The 22107-nt window shown below is 64.8% G+C and overlaps 3 protein-coding genes across 3 annotated transcripts; 1 reads left to right on the top strand and 2 right to left on the bottom strand.

Moving 5' to 3' along the window:
• The first annotated feature begins 746 nt into the window (after positions 1–746).
• LOC118158436 (trafficking kinesin-binding protein 1-like) lies at positions 747–14043 on the top strand. Its single transcript, XM_035313095.1, is given in 16 exon segments — positions 747–1007; positions 4116–4378; positions 4884–5078; positions 9615–9691; positions 9798–9914; positions 10044–10144; positions 10327–10435; positions 10597–10675; positions 10769–10971; positions 10974–11132; positions 11235–11302; positions 11393–11560; positions 11740–12056; positions 12159–12377; positions 12765–12867; positions 13576–14043. Coding segments are annotated over 16 exon segments (2610 nt in total). The 5' UTR covers positions 747–954; the 3' UTR covers positions 13955–14043.
• Positions 14044–14746: 703 nt separating this feature from the next.
• LOC118158438 (gastrin/cholecystokinin-like peptide) lies at positions 14747–15696 on the bottom strand. The gene is made up of 3 exons (XM_035313097.1): positions 15631–15696; positions 15059–15288; positions 14747–14944 (listed from the first exon to the last, which is right to left on the bottom strand). The coding sequence occupies exons 2-3, from the start codon at positions 15258–15260 to the stop codon at positions 14820–14822; spliced, it is 327 nt and encodes a 108-aa protein (XP_035168988.1). The 5' UTR covers positions 15261–15288; positions 15631–15696; the 3' UTR covers positions 14747–14819.
• A 4567-nt stretch (positions 15697–20263) lies between these two features.
• Positions 20264–21655, bottom strand: LOC118158437 (eukaryotic translation initiation factor 1). Its single transcript, XM_035313096.1, has 4 exons — positions 21488–21655; positions 21076–21239; positions 20837–20938; positions 20264–20485 (listed from the first exon to the last, which is right to left on the bottom strand). The coding sequence occupies exons 1-4, from the start codon at positions 21516–21518 to the stop codon at positions 20441–20443; spliced, it is 342 nt and encodes a 113-aa protein (XP_035168987.1). The 5' UTR covers positions 21519–21655; the 3' UTR covers positions 20264–20440.
• Positions 21656–22107: the final 452 nt, after the last annotated feature.

Here is a 22107-nt window from a genome sequence, read left to right as displayed (position 1 = left end):
TGAGCACGCTTCTGGAGGGCAGCGATGAGGCTGGGGGGCACGAGGCCGGACCCGAGCATCCTTTGGCTTGCAGGTGCCACTGCAAGGGGTGGGCAATGGGGAGAAGCCCCCAGCCCGGGCTGGGGGGTGCAGGAGAGCAGCCGAACCAGCTGCGGGGGGGGGGGGTTCAGGCGCTGCCGCCTTGCGCTGGGAACCCGGGGCTGTGGTGGCCGGGGGGGCTCTGGCCGGAGGCAGGGACCTTCCCCCGGCCCCTGCCGGCAGACACGGGGCAGAGAGACTGAGGGCGACCCCCGGGGCTCCCCCCGCCTCGCCCAGCCCTCGGCTGCATCTCCGCTCGTCTCGGCCCCTGGTTGCCACCTGCCGGCAGCTCCGCAGTGCCACGGGGCTCCGCTCTTCCTGGAGCTTTGGCCGTGCCAAGCCCGGACCCCCCCCCCGGTGTCCCCGTCCCCTCCCCAGCGCCCCATCCCGACCCCTCTCAGGGATGCTCCGGGTGCCCCAGGCTGGGCAGTATCGGAGCCGGACCCCCCCCCTGCATCTCCCCGCGGCAGGACCGCAGCTCCCCAGCTGGGGGGGGGACACCCCCGCTGTCACCCCCGCGTCCCCCCCCAGCCCCGGCCGCTGCCCAGCGGTGCCGGTGTCCCCCCCCCCTACTCCAGCGAGCATCGCCCCCACCTCTGCATCCCGCTGCGGCGGGGCTGGGAGGGGAGGCACCGACGGGGAGGGGGGGGGGGTTGATTTTTTTAGGGGGGCTGAGAACAACCGAGCTGCCGCCTCTCCCGGGGTCCCCCCGGAGCTGCGTGCCCGGGGAGGGGGCTCAGCGCGGCCCCGGGCCCCGGGCCGGGCTGGGGGGGCGCCCCGGGAGGCTGCGGGACGGACTACAGGTCCCGGCATGCCCGGCCTCGCTCCGCACCTGCCCGGGGAGCGGCTTTTGTTCGCGGCGGGGCCGCGGGAGCGATGGGCGAGGGCCCCGCGGCCGCCTCCGCGCCGGGAGCAGCGAGCGCGCAGCGGTGAGTGCGCCCCGCGCCCGACCCCGCGCAGCCCCGGGGCAGCCCCGATCGCAGCCCCCGGTACCCCCCCCGGTACCCCCAGCCCCCGGTTCTCCCGGTACCCCGGCCCCTCGCCGGGGCACACCGAGCTGCAGCGCTCTCGGGCGCACCGGGCCCCCCGTTATCACCGGGCGCACCGCGCCTCTGGCTTGGTCCCCCCCTTTTATCCCCCTCTACTCTCCCCGTTTTCCCCCAGCACACCGAGCCCCAGCACCTCCTGGCACCCTGAGTCCCCCCCCCCCCCCCAAGGTCCGACGGGAGCCCCCCGAGCCGTGCCAGGCTGTGCCGGTCCCCATGGCTGCGCCCCCCCCCCAATAATTCATTTTTTTTCCTCTCCCCATCCCTGCAGCCCTGCTCCCACGCAGGAGCCCCAGCACACTGAACAAGTTTTCAGCCTCTCCAACAAAGTCTCCCACCCCGGGTGGGATTTTCCCCTCTCTCGGCTTTAGAGGCCTCGGGGGTGGCAGCAGGGATGGGGTCCCCATTCCCGTGGTGTTTGGTTTGGCTGCGGGGCCGGGGAGGGGGCTCGGATGCGGTGGCCGGGCTCTGGCTGTGTTTTGTGGTCCCCGATGCACGAACCAGGAAGTCTGCACGCAGGAGCGGGGAGGGATTTTCCTGCTGTACGGGAAGAGGTTGATGCCACCGAGGATATTTCTGCAGGGGGAAGGGAGGCGCAGGGCTCAGCCCCCTCGCTCGCCCAAAACCCACCGTGGGGTCACCTGTGGTGAGGTCTGGTGTCTGTGACAAAGCGTCAGGTGTCCGGGGGCCACAACGCAGCAGAGGTGGTGGAGCCGGAGCTGAGGCTTGGGGAGAGGGGGGACCCAATTCTACCTGGGAAGCGAGGCTAGCCCGTGGGATTACCTGCTGGGGCAGACGTCCTTCCCCGGTGTCCTTGGATGCGGGGAGAGGCCCATTTCTGAAAGATGCCTCGGGCAGAGGCTGCCTCCTGCACTCTGGGATGGGATCTGATGGGCTGCAGGAGCTGTGGCCGTGCCCTTCCCTGCACGACAGCAGGGATGCTCCAAGGCTGGGGACCGCTACAGGGACTCCTCTGGGGACGTCCCCTGGGCCAGGGCAGGGCAGCAGCGTCATCACCCCTGTCCCAGCACCGGGACTGAGCCACTGCCTCACCCTTGCCCTGAGCATTGTTATTGCTCCTCTGCAGCGCTGGGCGTGGGAGCAGCCGCACCAGGTGCTGGGCAGTGGCACCAGCCAGGCCTGGGAGCCTCTGTCCCTCCTGTGTGGTGGCACCAAGCTGTGCGTCCCCATGGGGAAGCTCCCCAAGTCCTTCTGCCCCTCCAGCCACCTCCCCCTGATCCATGCCCTTGCAGAGTTTCCTTGCTCCCCAGCCCGGCCTCAGGCTCCTGCAGCAGCAGCTGAGGGGAAAAAATAGCCCACAGCAAGCCCAGCCGGCCGCAGCACGGCTCAGCTGCCGCTGAGCTTCCTCGGCACGGGGTGGGGAAAGGGCTCGGGGGAGCCCCAGCACGGCCGCGCTGCACGGAGGAGCCCGGGCAGGAGCTGGGTGACAGCATCGGAGCAGGGCAAGGAGCAGCGAGTGCAGGTCTGCACGTGCACCAGGGCTGAGCCCTGCAACTCCTGCCCCGCCGTCGGGGCACCCCCGGCTCTGCCGTCCCCTGCTCTTGCCCTGTGCCCCCCGCCAGGGACACGTCCCCAAGTGGGACACGTCCCCAAGTCAGCCGATGGGCACCATGGTGGCTGAACACCGGTGGGCTGGCAGGGTCCGGGGGCGATGGGAGCTGCTCGCACGTGTCTGAACAAGGTCCCCTGCCCGGGCAGAGTTAATGGATGTGCAGGAGCTGGGCCAAAAGGAGACGCAGGGCTCTGTGCTGACGCAGAGGTTCGCTCCCCAGAGCCAGCGGCAGCGCGGGAGCGGGGCAGCGGCAGCCCGACACCTCGGCACGGTTGGTCCCTCTCCTTCTCGGGGCAAAAATGGGGAGGGAGAGAGCCGCTGGGGCCAGGGAGCCTTTCTCTAGGTCAGCACGGGACAGGATCGGACCAGCCGGGTTTGGTGGTCCTGCCGTGGTGGGGCAGAGGACCTGCGGGTGTGCTTTGGGGTGTCTCTGCCACCCCGTGGCTGTCCCACGTGCCGGGGATGATCTGGCCCAGGCACAGGGTGGCCCAGCCCTGGTGCTGTGGACGTGCCAGCAGCCAGGCAGGAGCACGTGCCAGCAGGGAGGGCAGCGACGTGCCCGGCTTGGAGCCGCTCCCGGGGCCGAGGGGCTGCCGCACGCAGCAGCTCCCCCACTGCAGCAGGGATGGGGGGCACGGGGCTGGCATGGGGAGCTCCTGCCCCACACGGCGGTGGGACCAGCAGTGGCCACGGCCCAAACTGGGATCTCTGGAGGTGCCGGGAACGTGTCGGTTTTATGGCCTGTCTCATGATGTGTTTATGGCTGGGCTGGCACAGCCGCAGATGCTGCCCGGCCCTGCCCTGGGCACACGGCGGGGCTGCGCTCCGCGTCTCGTCGGCGATGGGGTGGAGGATGGCAGCTGAACTTTGCTCTGCAAGGTGGGGCTCCCGAGGGCTCCCGCGAGAGCTGCCGGCACCGCAGCCGTGTCCGCTCGCTGCCGAGCGCCTGGATGGGGGAGCAGGGTCCTGCCCGGTCCCCTCGGAGCATCCTCTCCCCCAGCTGGCGCCGATCCGGATGTCACCAAGTGTTTGCTTTGGTGCCGAGACCCCGCATCACATAGCGGCCACCAGCTCGGTGGTGCGGAGCAGCGCTTAGCAGGTACGCCGACCCTGCGCCAACCCCAAAACCCCCCTGCAGCAACCCACGGAAGCGGGGGCTGAGCTGGGGCCTGTCCCGCTGCTGGCTGTCCCCGTGGTCCCCCTGTGTCCCCACTGAGCCATGGGACGAGTCTTGGCGTTGCTGTCCAGGTCTCCCCAAGCCCCAGAACCCAGCAGTGCCACCCTGATGCTGCCCCCAGGGAGGGGCTCAGCTGGTGGGGAGGACCCTTAGGGTCCACATGGGTGCCTGAGCACATGGCTGGGGGGCAGGACGTGTCCCTCGTCCCCCGTACATCTCCCTAACACCTCCTTCTCCCCAGGCACCGGCCGGAGAAGGGACTCTGCCTCCTGCCAGCACCTCTCCGGGGGGTCAGGGAGGAAGGTGTGTCCCCCCATGGCAGCCGGCTCCCCCACGTAACGCCAGCCAAACTGGACACCGCGGGCCCGCAAGAGACGCCCCCCGGCCAGCGCCCACCTGCCCACTGCCTCCTGTCCGGCCCGGCCTCGCCGCTCGCTGCCCTGCCCCACGCTGACCCCGTGCCCCCGGCTGCGGGCAGACGTCGCGATGCCGCCACCATCACCGGTGGGTAGAGCCCGTGGTGCCGGTGGGTGGCCGTGGGGACCGGGGCAAGGGGGTCAGGGTTGGGACAGCTCCGTCCTGGTCACCCCCCCCCCCATCCCGGCCCCATCGCATGGCCATTGCTGAGCCACCATCCCGGCGTCCCTCACCTCGTGTCCCTGTCCCTGGTGTCCCCAGCGCCGCTTGGCTGGGCTGAGCACGGCCAGGAGATGGCAGCAGGACCCTTCCTGCAGAAAGCGGGGGGTGGAGGGGAGGGGGACTGGGGAGAGCTGGGGGGGGTCCCCGTGTGCCACCCCGCGCTGGGACCCCCAGTCCCCCATGCACCGCCTGAGTGGCTTTGGGGGTGACCTGGCTGCTGGCGGCACCAGCCCCAAACCCCGAGGGGACAGACGAGACCGAGGGGTGCATGAAGCTCTCCTCCATTGCCCCCCACCCCATTTCTTTGCCCCCCTATCCTGGCCCCGGCTCCCCCCACCCCTCGGCTGACCCGGTGCCCCTCTGTCCCCAGACCTGTGCAGCGGTGGCGATGTCCCCGAGGTGGAGATCATCAGCCTGCTGGGCGAGCAGCTGCCCCGCTACAAGCTGCGGGCGGACACTGTCTTCGGCTACGACCACGACGACTGGCTGCGAGCCCCCCCTGCCCCCCCGGAGCCCGCAGCCCCCCTCACCCCCAAGCAGATCGCGGAGACCCTGCAGTACTTCCGTGAGTGCCCCATCCCGCGCCGTGGGGCTGGGCGAGGGTGCAGTGGGGTGCGGGTGATGGTGTTTGAGCCAGGTGGGGGCTGCGGGCGCAGTGGGGGAGTTAATCGCCGCTAACGGGATTGCCGGGGTGGATTTCCTTGCCCAGAACATCCCGGGCTAATTCTGGGAGCAGCTTCTGCTGAGCTGAGCCAGACGCTCGCAGACAGCTCCTGGGGACCCCGGCGTGTCCCCCCTCCCCGTGCCCTGCATCTCTCTGGGATGGCACACCAAAGGGGCCACCCGTGATGGGTGTTCTGGTGGCCCCAAGTGCTGCTGTGCCACCAAACACAGCCCGGAGTGGCCGGGGGGTGTGGGGCTGCTCCTGCCAGCCCTGTGGGGTTACGGGCGCCTGGGGGGAGAACCCCGCAACCCCCAGGCTGGGGAGGGGGTGATTCCCAACCAGGGAGCTGCGAGGCCCCTTCCCGGCACAGGGTCAGGGTTTGGTGGGCACCGCAGAGGGGACGATCCGTGCTGTGCCTCTGCCTCTGGTGCACGTGTGATGGGGGCAGGATTAGAGCGAGGGGCTGGGGGGGGATGGATGTGGGGCAGATGGGGCTGAGCCCCACTGCCAGCCTGGCTCCCTCTGCCCATATACGAGGGGCTGGGCTGGGGGCCACCCCGTGCTTGTGGCTGACCCCAGGGTGTTCCTGCCCCCCCAGACCCCCGGTCCTGCAGCGCCCGGCTCAGCAGGACCCTGTGCATCACCATTCCTTCTCTGTGCCACGTCCCTCTCCGTGTCACGTTTCCCCGTGCCTTGGCACCTGGGTGATGTTTGTGCGGTACCAGCGTGGCAGGGGCCTGTGCTCCCTCATCCCTTTCCCCCCCAAAACCTTTAAGCTGCCATCAGAAATAGCCCCCTGTAATCTGCTTGCGCAGAGACCCGGGGGACCTGCACGGAGGAGCAAATCCCCCGGCAGGGGATTAGGAGGAAGCGGCTCCTGCCCGTCCACCACGAGACGTGGGCTGTGTCCTTGGGGTGCCCGCGGGGCGAGTCCCTGCCCTCGGGCTGTGACATCCCCAGGCAGAAACCACCCGCCTGGGTCCTGCCCCAGCTCCGGGAGGGTTTTGTGGCTGTGGCAGGACATGGTCAGGGGTCCGGGTCCTGGATAGGATACAGGGAGGGGAGTGTGGGCCAGCGGGTGGGAATCCCGCAAACAACTGGATCGTGTGATGCTGAAGGGCAGCTCCTGCCCCCAGCCTCATCGATTCATTGATCGGTTCAGTGCTAACGAGGAGAGGCACGGGGGGCAGGCAGTGGCGGAGGCACTGTGTGCATTGGCATTACCAGCATCCTGCTGGAGAACGGCCCCGCTCAGCGCCCCGTGGCTCTGCGCAGCCCCAGAGGGTCCCAGACCCCACTGCCCTCCTGCCCACCACCCCTGCGCAACGTGGCAGCCAGCTCCTCCGCGATTCAAGGGATTTGTTCAGCTCTCCCTGCCTCTGCACAAGGGCGTTTGTGGAGGTGCTGGGGGTGCCAGCCGGGGAGCGTGGGGCACCCAGGACACACAGGGGACAAGCGCGTGCCAGCCCGTGATGGGGCTCAGAAGGGGCTGCTGAGCGGGGCAGGTTTGAGGAGGAAGGAAAAGCCCCTTCCCGTGGGTCCCAGCACCGCACTGGGCGCCCAGGCGTGCAGCATTTGCACCCTGCTGTGCGCTGTCGGTGACAATGGGGACAGTTTGGGGTGAAAGAATGAGGCTGGCCAGGTGCAGGGCAGGGAGCACGCCGTGGTGACCTGGCACTGCACACAGGTGGGGCTTGGAAAGGGCGTCCTGAAACCCCTTCTTGTCCCTCCAAAGGGCCAGAAGCTGCCACCTGTGCGTGACCCAGCTGGGGTCAGCCCTGCAAAGCTGCTGCTCAGGAGCCAGCGACCCCTCAAGTGTCCCCTCTCGGCAGTCAGAGCTTGGCACCATGGGGGGCTGCTGTGCCCCGACCCCGCCGTGTCCAAGTCCTGCTGAGGTGGGACACAGCACCCCAGGGCTGAGCGGGACCACCCCGATGGGAAACGCCTCCCCAGGGTGCCCCGATGGGGAGCCTGCCTTGGGGTGCCTGGTGGGGACCACGTCCCCAGGGTGCCCCGATGGGGACCCCTGCCTTAGGGTACCTGATGGAGAGCGTGTCCATGGGGTGCCCCCCAGGAGAACCTGGTCCTAGGCTGCACAACGGGGGGAGTCTCCTGGGATGCTCCAAAGGTTTGGGGTGCTCCAAAGGTCCGGGGTGCAGAATGGGGAGCGCGGCTCCCAAGCGCCCCCAGCGGGACCGGGTCCCCAAGGCGCACGGGGGGCGCGCAGCCGCTGCCAGCCCAACCGTGCCGTGCCGTGCTCTGCCGTGCCGTACCGGGGGGAGCGGGCAGCCCCCGGCCCCGCCGCCCCCGCCCCGCTCCAGCCCAGCACCGCCCCCGGCGGGATGCGCCCGGGCAGGTGCGCGCAGCCGGGGCGACCCCATAAATAGGGGCGGGAGCGAGCGGCTCGGCACGGCTCGGCTCGGCACCATGGAGATCTGGAGCAGCCCCGCTGCCTACGATGAGCTGAACGGGAATGCGGAGCGGGGTGGCGACGCAGACCCCATCGCTCGGGAGCTGGAGGAAGGTGAGGGGTCCTGGGGTCCGGGGTGCGCGGAGTGGGGCTGAGGCTGGTGTGGGTCCGGGGCTGGGTCTCGGTCTGCGGTGCCAGGAAGGTTTTAGGGCTGGGGTCTCCCCAGCAGCTGCTGGTGCCCTTTCCGTGATGCCCTAAGACTGGGACCCTGTGTTTGGGGCCACGGTGCCTTTCCCCATGGGGTTGGCAACCCCCCCACGACCACACTTGCTGGGAGGAAACTGCTGCCCTTGGGGGTTCCCATGTTCCCCAGGAAGGGTGGTCAGCACCCCAACAGTGGCAAGTGGAGGGATGAGGAGGGGTCCCCCAGTGCTGTGTCCCCAAGGGGCTGGGGCACTGCCCTCCCTTGGGGTGCAGGACCCCTCATTGTGTAGGATCAGGCCCCGGCGGTTGGCGCGGGTGCATACGTGTCCGCCAGTGTTGCGGCTCCCAGGGCCTGCCGCTTGCTCACGCCATAACAATGCTCATGCTCTAATTACTTCCAATTAACAGCTCAGTGGCCTGACGAGGTGCAGTTGGGGACCCCTGCAGGGACCAGGCCCTGTTGGGGCATGGGGAGGGGGCTGAGGCTGGGGCTGGCCCCCTCTCCCCATGGACGTGCCTGCTGGGGGCTGGACAGGGACACGGGTGGCGAGTGGGGGCATTGCCATGACGACGCACGCACCATTACACAACCCCAGCTGGGGCAGTGTAATGGGATTTGTGTGGCTGAGCCTCTCCCGTTAACCCACTTTGCCTGCCCCAGACATCCCCCCCCAGCTGGGGGAGCACTGCTGGGGCTATGGGGGGGGGGATGGGGGGACATGGGGCATGCACCGCTCTGCTGGGGGGAAACTGAGGCACATGCCCGTGAGGCTGTGGACACAAGCAGGGGGTGTCGGCAGCGGAAAGGGCTTGAGGTATAAGCAGGGCTCGGGGCCTCGTGCTCGCTGCCGGCTCCCTCCTGCTGCGCAGCTCCGGCGCTGCCATCTGGGTGCGTGCCCGGCGCCGTCTGGCAGCGTCCGCAGGCGCAGTCAGTGGGGTTGGGGCTGGGGGGGGGACAGACGGCCCCGCGCCGCCCGTCTGTGCCAGAGCCCCAGGCGCTGGGGGGAGGCGAGCCTCGAGCGTGGCGTTCCTGCTGCCTGTTCCTGGGGCCGCAGCCTGCAGCTGCCTTTGCCCCGTCGCAGATCTTTGTGTCCCTGCAGCCGGAGGGGCAGCGGGGTGGGTGCATGCACAACATCCCCCGAGGATCAGTTTTGGTGCTGCCCCCCCCCCTCCCCGAGTGCGATGGAAATGGGGGTGCTGTGGGCCATCCCCTGCCTCCTGGCCACCAAAGCAGGGGCTGGAGCAGGTCCCTGTGCTGGGCTCTGCCTCGGTCAGCAGCCCCCTGGAGAAAGTAGGGCAGGGCAGGGCTGGCTTCTGGCGGGGAGGTCTGGGGAGGGGGCTGGGGACAGAGTGGAGGTGGTGCTGCCTCTCAGCCCTGCACGGTGCCACCCGCTGCTGTTGGTACCAGCCTGGCTTTTTGCTGGAGGTGTCACCTCCAGCCCCGTCTCCGCTGCTGGCCTCTCTCCATCCTGGCCATGTGTCCTGCGTCAGGGCTGCCGCCCTGTCCAGGTAGGGTGGTGGCTGGGACCAGGCGACCTTGGCATCATCTCCACCACCCCGAGATGTGGGGAGGGGGGACAAGGTGGGAAGCGTGCCCCGCTCCCCACGGTGCCATCGTGAGCATCTCTGCCTGCACCACGCTGCACAGAAATCCATTTTGGTGACCAGCGTGGAGCAGCTCCACCTCCTGTCCCCATCACAGAGAAACGCAGGGGACAACGTGAGGTGCTCGGGGAGCTGCAGCACGGGGGGGGGAGGGCAGCAGGGGAACCGTGCTGAGCCCCCCACCCCAGCAGCCTTCACCCTTTGCCCTCCTCCCCCAGTCCTGTGCACCGAGCGGGCCGTCAGGATCACCAAGACCTACCACGACATCGATGCCGTCACCAACCTGCTGGATGAGGTACGCCGCAGCCTGCTCCGTGCACGGGGAGCCCGGGGGGGGGTCTGCAGGAGAAGGGGCAGAGAGGGGACGGATCCCAGCTGACACAGACCTGCCCCCCCCGCAGAAAGAGCGGGACCTGGAGCTGGCGGCGCGCATCGGGCAGTCCCTGCTGAAGCAGAACCGGAGCCTGACGGAGCGCAACGAGCTGCTGGAGGAGCAGCTGGAGTTGGCCAAAGAGGAGGTACCAGCCCCCTGGGCACAGCCCCTGGGCACAGAGCACTGCCCTCACCCCCCCCGTGTGCCCAGCCTGGCCAGGGGGGTGGGCCTGTGGCCCCCGGCCGTGCCCTGATGTCCCCTCTCCTCCTCCCAGATCGCGCAGCTGCGCCACGAGGTCTCCATGCGGGACGACTTGCTCCACTTCTACACCACCACCACGGAGGAGAGCGAGCCCACCTCGGCCACCGCCACGCCGTGAGTGGGTCCCTGCCCCGCCACCCACCCCCCCCGTGGGGCTGCTCGGGGGTTGGGGGGTGGGTGGAGGCGTTGGGCTGGGGCTGCCCCGTGGGTTCTGGGGCCCTGCAGATGGGGTTGGTGGGGGGTGACCCCATCCTGCCCACACCGCGGGTGCTCAGCACCTTCCACGCTGTCCCCAGGCTGCGGCGGCAGGAGTCGTCCTCGTCCCTGCAGCAGTTCTTCCAGTACGACACCTTGCAGCAGAAACTCAAGTGCCTGGAGGAGGAGAACCAGAAGCTTCGCTTGGAGGTGAGGGGACACGCGGGGTGCCCAGCAGCGGAGCTGGTGGGGTGGGGGGGGGGGGAGATCCGGGGGGCCCGGGGCGGCAGCGGCCCCTGAACCCCCCCGGGGGGGGGGGGCTGGTGGTGCTGCCCCTCACGCTCAGCCCCTCCGTCCTCTCTTTCCCCCAGGCCACCAACATTGCAATCGAGACCTGCCAGTACGAGGACCAGGAGCACCAGCTGATGATCGACTGCGTGGAGCAGTTCTGTACGTGGGGCTGGGTTGGTGGGAGGGGGGGGTCGCAGCTCCACTCGGGGTTGGGGGGGGGGTCTGCGGTGACAACCCCCGCTCCGTCCCCAGCTGAAGCTAGCCAGCAGGTCGTCTGCCTCTCCGACGAGCTGGCCCGCAAGGCGGAGGACACGGTGCGGCAGCAGGAGGAGATCAGCCAGCTCCTGGCGCAGGTGGTGGACCTGCAGCAGAAGTGCCGCGCGGTGAGTGGCCCTGTCCCCTGCCCTGTCCCCTGCCCGGTGCTGGGGGGGGGGGGGGGGGGGGCGGGCCCGGCCCCCCCCCCCCCCCACCCCTGCAGCTGCGGGACCTGCAGGAGAAGTACACCGAGTGTGGTGGGATGCTGCAGGAAGCCCAGGAGGAGGTGAAGAGCCTGCGCAGCCGCAGCTTCCCCAACAGCACCGTCAGCCGCTACGGCGCGCCCAGCCTGCTGCCCCTGGTGAGCACGGGGCTTAGGGGGGCTTGGCGGGCTGGTGGTCGGGGGGGGGGTCTCCATGCTCCCCCCCCTTGCCAACACCACGTCCGTCCCCTGCCTTTCCAGGACTCTCTGGCAGCTGAGATCAAGGGGACGATGAGGAAGGGGACAGACGGCTCCTCCTCGGACTACAAGTGAGCCTCAGCCCCTTGGAAGGGGGGGGGGGGGGGCCTGGTGGATGGGGAGGGGGCTGGCTCGAGCATCCACCTGCGTCCTGCCCCCAGGAGCTACCTGCGCGTCTTCGAGACGGTGAAAGCGGTGAACCAGGCGGCCAAAGCCAAGTCGTGCTCCGAGTCTCCCCTGAACGTGCCCAGCTCCAAGCAGATGTCGGCCGCCCCGTCCGGGGGGGGCAACACCCCCCCCGCCGGCCTCTGTGGCTCAGAGGGCACCCGGTGAGTGCTGGGGAGGTGGTTTTGGGGTGGGGGGGCTCGTGGTGGAGCTGCCACCCCCGCGAAGGGGTTGGGGTGTTGATCCCACTGCAGCAGGGATTGTGCCGCAACCCTGGGGCGGGCTGGATGCGGTGGGGGCTCAGGTACCCCCCCCAGCCCAATGACCCCGCACCCCTTGGCAGGGGCGAGGGGTCCGGCGAGGAGCCCCGGGGGGCTGCCCCGGGCCGGCGGGACCTGGAGGCGGCGGTGCAGCGGCTGTCGGCGCGGCAGCAGAGCCATGCCTCGGAGGAGCGCTCCTTCTTCGAGGCCGAGCGGGAGCGCAAGCTGTGGAGGCTGCGGGACGGGGAGGGCTCCAGCGGCTTCCTCACCCCCAGCGAGAGCGTCCTGTCCACCGGCACCAACCACTCGGGGGGCTCGGAGCTGACCACCGGCTCCGGCTTCTCCCTCGGTTCCCTCACCTACCTGCCCGACAAGCTGCAGATCGTGAAACCCCTGGAAGGTGAGGGGCACGGGGGTGCCAAGAACCCCCCCCCCGTACAGCCCTGGAGGTGCCCCTGGGCCCGGCTGAGCCCCTCTCCTGTGTCTGTGTCCCCCTCCCCAGGCTCGGTGACGCTCCACCACTGGCAGCAGCTGGCACGGCCCAACCTGGGGGGGATCCTGGTGCCCCGTCCCGGGGTGCTCACCAAAGACTTCAGGCAGCTGGACATCGACCTGGAGGAGGTGTACAGCCTCACCGACCTGGAGGAGGACGAGGTGGAGGCTGCCTCCTTCCAGCTGCTCCCTACCTCCACACCCGCCAAAGCCAAGGAGCGCCCCGGGGGTGAGCACGGGGCCAGGGGATGGGGGGCGACACGGACCCCGCCACCTCCCTGCCCTCCTGCTGCAGTTACCCCTCGCACCCCCCAGCGTCCATCCCTTCTGCCTCTGCCTCCCCGTGGGCATGCTGCGGCATGGGAGCATGTAGGGAGGGGGGGTCTGGGAGAGAATTTGGCTCCGAGCCTCCGCTGAGCGGGTGCTGAGCAAAACGCAGCCCGGTGTGCGCCCTGTGCATGGGTTTCTGCTGGTCAGTGATGGCTCTCAGCTCGACTGTGGTGCTCCTCTTGGTGCTCCTGCATGCCCAGCGCCCTCCTCGCTGCCTCCGCATGTGCCTCGTTTCCTGCACCCCCCCCACCCTCCCCGTTAACCCGGTGTCTCCTGTCCCTTCCAGTGTTCCTCTCCGCTAACAACCTCCCCCAGACCCCATCTACCTTCACCATCACCACCTGCCACATCTTCCACCCCACCACCGAGATCACCACGGTGACACCCAGGTAAGGCGGGTGGCCCCCCCCACCGCCTGCACTGCTGTCCCCTGCTCCCCCCCTTATCCCCCCATGGCCCCCTGCCACCTCTCCAGGATGCGGCACTCCTGGGGCCCCCGGCTGCTGCTGCCCTGAGAGGTGCTCGTGGACACGTCCCCGACTTGCACTGCTCGAGCCCCAGCCTAGCCAGGAGGCTGGGGGCAGCCTCCCCTTGCTCCCAGGATGGGAAGAAGAGATCCCCTTGGAGAGCTCCTGGGGGCAGGAGCAATGTCTGTTCCTGGTGCCTGGGCCTCTCTGCTGTTGATTTTCCCTCCTCCTCCTCCAGCTACTTCAAAACCTGGGCCCTTTCCCAGGGTGTGCTGGAGGAGCCAGGCAGGGCTTGGAGTGGAGCTCTGCCAAGCCCCCTGCTTCCTGCTGGGCCTGGGCTGGAGTGAGGACCAGGCACCTTAATTAATGAGCCCTAATGTGCCCCTGGTTCGGGCTGGGCTGAGCTGGAGCCTGCTGTTAGCCAGGGAGAACTTTTGCCTTCCCAATGCCCGTGGAGCAGTGCCTGTGCCCCCTCCTCTCTTTGCTGCCTGGGGGCTGCACCCCAACCCCGCTCGGGCCATGGGCATGCAGGAAGGGGACGAAGAAGAGGCCGAGCTCTGCCTGCAGCCCCCCCAGCTCCAGCCAGCTCCCTGATGCCCCCCCCTTGCTCTCTCTTTCTTCCCCCTCCAGTCTGTATAACGCCGTCGTGCCTTCTTGTGGGCCCATTGAGAGGCTGAACCTCTGCACCCCCCCACCAGCGCTGCCCAGCCCCGGACCCCCCAGCACCCCCCTGGGACTCGTCAGGCTCCTGCTCGTGCGGGGCATCTCTGCCTCGGTGCCCTCAGCTGCATCCTGGTGGCCCCCCTCCCTCCCTGCCCAGGACCCCCGGTGCTCCCTGCAGCCCTTCCCTGGGGCTGGGGGCCAGCAGCGACCCTCGCCCCCCAGCAGCATCTTCAGCTTGAACCTGGTGGAGAAGCTGCGCCGCCTGGGGCTGGATAAGGTGGTGGCCAGAGGGGAGCTGTCCTACGCACGAGGGGAGCACAGGGGAGGCCGGGACCCGCCGACGTGATGGCGCAGCAGAGCCTGCAAGCTTGGGATGAGATGAGATGTGTCCTCCTCCTCTTCATCTTCATCCATGGGGCACAGAGGTGGGACAGGCTCCTGCTCTCTGCCTGGGGAGGCAGCATCACCCAAACCCCAGCTGCCTCCTGGTGCTGCCCCAGGGCCTGGCACTGGTTTGCAGGGGCTTTGCCCTGACTGCACGGACACAACGCTGTGATGCCACAGGGTCCCACTGCACTGCTCACCCAGCCCCGTGTCCCCCAGCTGCAGGATGCTCAGGGCACTGGAGGACACTGACCCTGTCCCCACCCAGGGGCTGTGGACCCTTCACTAGAGCTGGTTGTTGGCAATAAAAAACTGTTCTGGTTCCTGCTGCAGCTCGTCCCCTGGGAGCTGTCCCAGCTGCAGCCAAGGGCGCTGCTCAGCCTCTGCTTGAGGCTAGGAGGGGCTGCGTGTGCCAGGATGAGACCCCCGTCACCACCACTGGGCAGCATCTGGGCTGACTTTTAAAGCAAAGGGTTTTAAAACTCTTTCCTGCCCACCACATAGAAGTAGCAGCGCTGCTCGGGGGCTGCTGGCAGCGAGTGTCTCAGGGTGGAGCTGTCACTCGTGCCGGCTCTGTCCCTCGTCCCCAGCTGTGCCCTGTCCCCTGTCCAATAAATGTGAAGACCTGAAGCAGCTCCCGTGTGCCGTGTCTGTAGCTGTGTGTTCCTGCTGTGCCCTGTGCTTCCCCTTGGGGCTGGGGGTTGAGCCCCGCAGCCCCCAGCTTTTCCCAGCAAAGAGCCCAGCAGCAGAGGCCGTAGTGCCAAAGCTTTATTGCAGGAAGAAAGACGCACCAAGGGTGCCAGCGCTCTGCATGGCAGGGGCAGTGCTTATGAGGCATCGACCGAATCTTCGGAGCTCCGGCGGCCGAAATCCATCCAGTCGGGGTAGAAGTGGTCGTGCAGGGCCTCTGCCCCCTCGTCCCCCTGCACGAAGCCCTTGCGGTCCCTCAGCTCTGCTGGGGGCAAAGGGATTGGGGTGAGACAACCGGGGCTGGGGCTGGACTGTGCCTTATGGGGTACCCCCGGGGCTGCCCACCCTGCACCTTGTAAACATGTGGGGCAGGTACCTGCAAACACGTGGGGCAGGAAGCGGGAGATGAGGTGCTGCTGTTGCTCCTGGGACAGGGGCTCGGGCCAGTCCCGCCGGACCAGGCTGGTGGGGAGCCAGCGGGGGTCCCCCGTGGCACCCGGTGCCTTCGCGGCCGGCCGGCACAGGCAGGCAGTCGCCACGACGGCGAGGACGAGGCCGACGCACACCTTTCCCTTCATGGCTGCGGAGGGAAGGGGAGCAGAGGGGCTGCAGCCCCCAAAGTGAGGCCAGCAGCTCAGTGGGGTGCAGGTGGGGCAGTGGGGTGCTCGTCCCCAGCGCACGGCTGGTCCCCAGTCCTGCTCCATCCATCCCAGCTGGTCCCTGGGTCTCCCTGTCCCCTTGTCCGGTCCCCCTCCATGCACCCCAGCAGGTCCCCATGTCCCCACCATCCCTTCCAGATCCCTCTCCATCCCTCCCAGCTGGTCCCCAAGTCGCCCCGCATCCATCTCAGCCCCCACATCCCTTCCAGCCTCTCCCCATGTCCCCCCATCCTTCCCTAGGTCTCCCCCCATCCCTCCCAGCCTCGCCCCACGTCCCCCCATCCCTCACCTGCTGGCTGCAGGACTCAGGCTCACCGACAGCCGAGCCCGGCCCCGCTTTTCAAGGCGCCCCCCGCCGCGCTCCTCCCCGGGAGGGGCGGCCCCGGCCGGCCCCCACCGCGCCCCGCACCGCCCCGCAGCACCCCCAGGGCGCGGCGGGGCCGGGGGTGCAGGGGTGTACACACGTGTGTAACACACGTGTACATACACACAGGTGTACATACACACACTTGTACGTACACACACGTGTACATACACACACCTACCCCCCCAACGTATACATGGCTATGCACATACACACGCTTACTGGTATACTTGGCAGTGCTGAAATTAATGGTCTGGCTTGATCTTAGACGTCTTTTCCAGCATAAATGAGTCGATGATTCTATAGACTTGTGTATAAACACACATGTATTCATACACACGTGTACATACATGCTCATAATGTGTACAGAGCCATCCACATGCTTAGTGGTAAACTTGGCAGTGCTGAAATTAATGGGTGGACTTGATCTTAGACGCCTTTGCCAACATGAATGGTTCTATGCACACATGTATACACATTGACACATATACACGTATATACATACATGTACCTACACACGCACGTCACATATATACATGCATACGTTTAGTGGTAACCTTGGCTGTGCTCAGTTAATGGTTGGACTTGATCTAAGACGTCTTTTCCGAAGTAAATGACTCTGTGAGTGTATAAACACCCAGACACAAACCCATACAGCCAGACACGCATACACACAGTCCACCTTTGCCCACACACACATGTTTTAACATATACGCATTTATCTCAGTCACTGCCTAGCTTGAGTTTTATAAAGACAGATAAAAATTTATATAGGCATAGCTACATAGCTATGGACATAGCTACCTGTGCACACGCATAACTTGATGCACCTACAGCAATATCTGGAGAGAGAGAGATGTATTTATGCACCCAAGCATACAAAGACACGTGCACACAATTACACCTATACATGTGTTTATGTATGTATGCTCTTAGACACGTGCACATGTAGAAATAGAGCTAACAATATAAAGGCACGTCTGTCCGCACACGCGGATGTTTGTAGGGCAGCTGGCCATGGCTGTGTGGACGCGTACAGAAACGTGCGTTACTTCATCTAGCTACGTGCTTGCATGTCTACATAGACATGTACATGTGTATGTGCTTGGCTATACATATATACCGATATTTAGGGACATAATAATGGATGGCTAGGGGTCTAAATATCGAATATGCACGGAGATATACTGGCTGTCTATATACCCCGTATAGGCAGCCATGCAGAGAGAGCTGAATATGCGTAAACAAATATAGCTGTAGTATACAGAGCAAGAGGCAGACTGAGTGTGTGCGTGTGTGTGCATGCATGTGTAGGTTTGCTTGCACGGACCCTTTCTCAATCACTAGCTAGATATAAATATAAAGGTACCTTAATTTACGTACTTAAATGCATAGAAAATAATATGTACCCAGCTAGCTGTAGAGCTGCGTAAAGATGTAGTGATCTCTAGAACTAGACACAAAGCTGTAGCTGTACCATGCATATACCCATGCACACATGTATACACACGGCCAGGGCCATGTGCACCATAAAGTCTACACGTAAAGAATCGTAACGGTTGGCAAAGCAAGCAGACAGGCATGTTTATTTATTCAAATTAAAACTACAAGGGGTGATTGTCGCCATCGTAGCACGTGTGCGCGTGTTTGTATGGCTGCAGAATATATGGCACAGGTGGGCGTGTAAGCATCATGCACAGATCATGCTTTCTACATGCATGTGATGATGTTCATGTATAGCTGCCCCACAACCCCCCCGTCCCCGTCCCCCAGCCCCTTGCTGGGCTCTATGATGGGTGCTGGGGGAGCAGTATGTGGCCGGGGTGCTGGCTGAGAGCACCCAGCCGTGTGCTCCCCTGTTGGGCACGGGCCTGCTACACTCACGGACCCCCCCACAGCTGGGACCCCCCATCCAAGGGGAGGCTTTTGGGGGTCCCAGGGGCTTGGTGGGGTGTGAACTAGGGCAAAACACTGGGTTTGGTATTTCCTGTCGTCGTCAATAGTTCCTCTCGTATTTACCCTCAGCCTGTTGTGTTTGTAGAGGACATTTGTGTCCCTCCTGCAATAAAAGATGCGTCAGTGATATGCTATGGATTGGGCACACGCCGGCGCTTTGCTGCCTGCCCTTGCTCCCCCCATGCCGTGTGTTTGCAAAGCTCAATATTCGCCCTCTCCAAACAAATAAACCCGAAACAAACGGGCTTTGAATGGGCAGGAAGGCAGCAGAGCCCCGGCACCTCCAGTGCTCCACAGCAATCGATGGCTCGCTCCTGGGAGCATTTTTTACAAGGAACAAACAAATTGTTTTGCAATTTCTGGCTTTTAAAGGCTCAATGCGGGCCAAATGAGCCGTCAGGGTGACGGGGGCACGGCGGCTGCTTCCTGCAGCCCATCGGCTCGGCAGCGCCTTGACGCATGTTTGCAGAGTGACCGCGGGTGCTCGGCTCGTTCCCTTCTCCCGGCTTCGTCCGGCTGCTTGCTCCATCCCACCTGGACATCCCCGAAGACGCCGTGGCAGTGACCCGTCCGTGCCTCTGACTGTCTCACTTTGTCCCTCGCCTGCTCCCCAGCCTCAGCCGTGCCAGCCGAGGGAAGTGGGGCTGAGGCAGGGCCGGCAAATGGCAGATGGAGCACGCCCGGCTCAGCACCCCTGAGCTGGGTTTGTGGAGCAGTGGTTGTGCTGAAGGCAGAAGGTTCCGGACATCAAAAGGGAGAGTGGGAGGGAAGGAAGGAGAAAATTAGGGCAGGAGCAAAGCCCAAAGCTGAGCACATCCTGCACTGAGCCTCAGAAGCCAGCCTAGCTGCTGACCCCCCCAGCAAAAGAAACTGAGGCACGACCAGACCAGATCTGGGGGCGTGTGGTTGTGTCCGAGGATGTTTGATGGCCTCAGCTTTCACTCCTAACCCCACAGTTTAACACCACAGGTTCTGTTAGCTACCAAAGGATGGCTCCAGCTACAGGGGCTCTGTGAAAAGCTCCACCAAGCACGAGAGCCCCCAGGAGCTCAGGCAGGCAGGAAGGCCAAGCCTCACCGCTGCCCGCAGGCGCTCTGCCAGGAGCAGGTAGGGTGTGAGGGCACCTGCTGTCCCCCTGCGCTTCGTGTAATTGCAGCTAACTGGTGTCCGAGAGCAAAGTCTCACAGGGAAGTAAACGGTAGCAAAGAGGGCTGAGCGCCGCACAAAGAACCCAGGCTGAGCCAGGAGCTTCACAGCAGCAAGTGGACAAACACGGCTTGGTTCTTCGAAAGCTGCCAAAACCACGAGGGGCCTCCCTGCGGATCCGCTGCTGGGCGGGTTGTAAGGTCCCCCAGCACCCTGCCCTCGCAGCACGCAGGGTGCGCCGCAGCTACACCCCCCTAGTGATGGGACACAGCCGCCAGCAGCGCTGCAGGGGGAAACACACGGATTTCTGCTCACTCCTGGGGATTTTAGGACACTTCACGTCGCATTTGCCAACCCCCATAAACAGGCCTGTTGCTCTGAAGCACGGAGAGGAGGAAGGTGCTGCACCCCGCCAGGGTTTGTGTGTCAGACCGGCTCTCGGCCTCCCTGTGGCAGCGGTTGCTGGCCGGAAGCAGAAGCGCTGACCTTGCAAACCTCTCGTACGGGAAAGCAACAAGCACGAGACCTGGGGCAAGGGTTAACAGGCCCCAGCCAAGAGGGAATGACTCAACAGCCGCTCTCAGGCTGTTTACTTCAACCTTGGCCAGGGGATGAGGAAGCGCAGCGCCACAGTTGCTCTGCCTTCCCCTTCCTACACCGGGTCACACTAGGACACGCAGCCCAGGACAGCACAGAGCGCCCACCGCCCCGCTTCATCCTCCCACCAGGCTCCGACTTCCACAGCACCAGAAGCTACCAGTCCCCCAGAGCCACGGCCTCTTTAAAGCAGAGCATTTTGGCTCCAAAACACAACTGAATCCACCAAGGAAGTGCTTTTGAAAACCATTTTTATTTAAATAAGACTTTAAATATATTACATAAAACATTAAAAATGAAACCAAAAATCTGTTACTTCACAGGGCATTAGGCAGCAGTTGCTAGTAACACGTAAGCTCTGCAGCTCTATCTACAATGATACTTGTTACATTAGTCCAAAATTGATCCCTTGTCAAAAGTTTAACCCAAGGTACTGGTTCCTTCAAGTACACTGCCCGGTATCTTTGGGCTTGTACGACACCAGCACCTGCCAGGCCAGAATTGCAGGCATCCAGCCTTGAAGTCACTCTTCAGTCACTCTTCTTGTTCAAAAGTCAAATTTTCCCCAAATCCCTCTACCACCAGGAGCAAACACTGCCTAGAGTGAAGGTCCTGTCTCCCCAGGCCATGCCACAGCTCGCGCTCAATGCCTCGCTCCGTGCGGGGCTGCAGGAGGCACCGCCAGTTACCGTGCATGGAAACGGAAGAGCCGCTGGACTGAGGAGAGATCCGGACGGTCTCTGGACTGACAGGCCGAGTCCCTTGGCTTAACTTGGAACATCTGGTTACTTTTAGCTTCAGGCCGGGCAGTGCCAAACGCCCGATTTACCTCTGTTAAATGAGGGACAGCAAGACGAGATAGCATGGGCTCGTGTCAGTTTATTACATCACTGAATTACACTAGTCCAGACTGAACAGTGGACCCAAGATTGTTACATTACACAAACCGGCTGGTTTTAAACTTATGACAAGGGACAGATGGGAATTTCATTGTAAGGAAATCTTCTTGCATAAAGCTTCAGTGACCCACAGGCACTTAAAACCCATGGACTTTCAGCTGGTCGTCTTTAGCCAGTCCAATCTGCAAGAAAAAAAATGCACTTTAAAGCACTTCAGAGCAGACAAGCCTCCGTCCAACTCCACACGCTGCGGATGCTGTAGAATCGTCAGATCTCTGCTCCCCCCTGAAGTACGGAATAAGAATTAGCCTGCATCTCCTAAACCTTGCTGGACAACACATTACTTAAGAATTTCAGTCAGAACAGAAAGAGCTTCCCCCATCAGTGTGTTTTAATATATGGAAGTGAGAATCTGCCTCCATCAGCATGGTATCTTAAAGCCAAGAACACGAGGACCTGCATCATTATTAAAGTAAAGTCACGTTTGATGTAAAAATTAGTTAGCATGTGCACCAGAACAAAACAAACCCTACCTCTACGAGGAACTGGCATATGTTCTTGCGCTGGTCACCTTGCAACTGAATCACTTCTCCATATTCAGGGTGTTCGATCACAGTACCATTGCAGGCAAATTTCTGAGGGGGGAAAAAGAAAGGAAAAAGGATTGTTTAGTAGGATAAAGGCAAAACCTGCCCCCGCAGCTCCCCACCACCACCCCCAGCAGCTGCCGCCCGGCTCCCTGTGGCTCGCGACGCCCCGGGGCTGCACCCACCTTCTTGAAGGCCTTCACCAGTTTCTTTTTATCGTAATCATCCGCGATGCCCTGGACAGTGGTGAGGGTCTTCCTGCCGTTCCGCTGCTGGATCCTTATATGGATGTAGTCCTCAGTGCCGGCAGGAAGCAGGTCATCACCCTTACTTGCATCAGCAAAGGGGTCTGCGGAGAACGCCCGTCAGAGCCGGCCGCCCCACCCCTCCGCGCTCCCCATTGGCCGCCCCGCCCGCCCGTCAGCGCAGAGCCCCGCCCCCTCCTTTCTCACCCCACTCCTCCCCTTTCCTCCCCCCCCCCCCCCGCCCCGGCTGACGCAACCGGCCCCGGGAATAGCAACTGCGCCACGGGGCGGGGCCCGGCCGGGGAGGGGCCGCAGGCCCGGCCCTGCCGCCCGCCGCACAAAGGGCGCTCACCGAAGGGTTGGAGGTTCTGGATAGCGGACATACGATACGCTTCCCTTCCCTCGGCGAGGCGGCGGCGGCGGGCGGCGGCTGAGGCGGCGGCGCGGCGGTGGCTGAGGCGGCGGCGGTGGGCGCGGAGGATGCTCTCGCGGCGGCGGCTGCAGACGCTGTCAGGGGGGCGGGACTGTCGCCGCCGGCTTATATACTGCCTCTAGTGACGTCAGCACGCACGGCGAGCGAGGGCGGCGATTGGCTGCCTGGCTGGAGGAAGGGGGGCGGTCACGGCGCGCGGGCGAGCGCGGCCGCGCCCTGGCTGGGGCGAAGGGAGAGGGGCGCATGCGCGGCGGAGGGCGCTGGAGGGAGGGGGGGTGTGGGGAGGGAGTGAAGGGCGGCGCATGCGCGGTGCGGCTGCGCCTCGAGGGGGCCTGGGCTGCGCCATGGCCGGGGGGGGGACAAAGGGGGGGGCTTGGGGACAGGGAGGGAGGGATGGGGACAAAGGGGGGGGGGCTAGAGGCAGTGAGGGGGGGCTGGGGAGAGGAGGGGGGCATTGGGGACAGCTGTGGGGGCTAGGGATGAAAAGGGAGGATGGGGATGTGGGGGACCTTGGGAACAAAGGGGGAGGGGGGCTGGGG

The sequence above is a fragment of the Oxyura jamaicensis genome (assembly GCF_011077185.1).
Source record: "Oxyura jamaicensis isolate SHBP4307 breed ruddy duck chromosome 27 unlocalized genomic scaffold, BPBGC_Ojam_1.0 oxy27_random_OJ102518, whole genome shotgun sequence".
Lineage (NCBI taxonomy): Eukaryota > Metazoa > Chordata > Aves > Anseriformes > Anatidae > Oxyura > Oxyura jamaicensis.
This window is presented reverse-complemented; position numbering and strand designations above follow the sequence as displayed.

What these genes read in the sequence shown, in the direction of transcription:
- LOC118158438 (XM_035313097.1), bottom strand. Translation starts at nt 15,260, where the DNA reads ATGAAGGGAAAGGTGTGCGTCGGCCTCGTCCTCGCCGTCGTGGCGACT. An exon ending in CCTGCCCCACGTGTTTGCAG is followed by an intron (nt 14,945 to 15,058) that starts GTACCTGCCCCA and finishes TGCCCCCAGCAG; the next exon opens with AGCTGAGGGACCGCAAGGGC.
- LOC118158437 (XM_035313096.1), bottom strand. Translation starts at nt 21,518, where the DNA reads ATGTCCGCTATCCAGAACCTCCAACCCTTCG. An exon ending in CCAGAACCTCCAACCCTTCG is followed by an intron (nt 21,240 to 21,487) that starts GTGAGCGCCCTT and finishes CGTTCTCCGCAG; the next exon opens with ACCCCTTTGCTGATGCAAGT. An exon ending in TATGCCAGTTCCTCGTAGAG is followed by an intron (nt 20,486 to 20,836) that starts GTAGGGTTTGTT and finishes TTTTTCTTGCAG; the next exon opens with ATTGGACTGGCTAAAGACGA.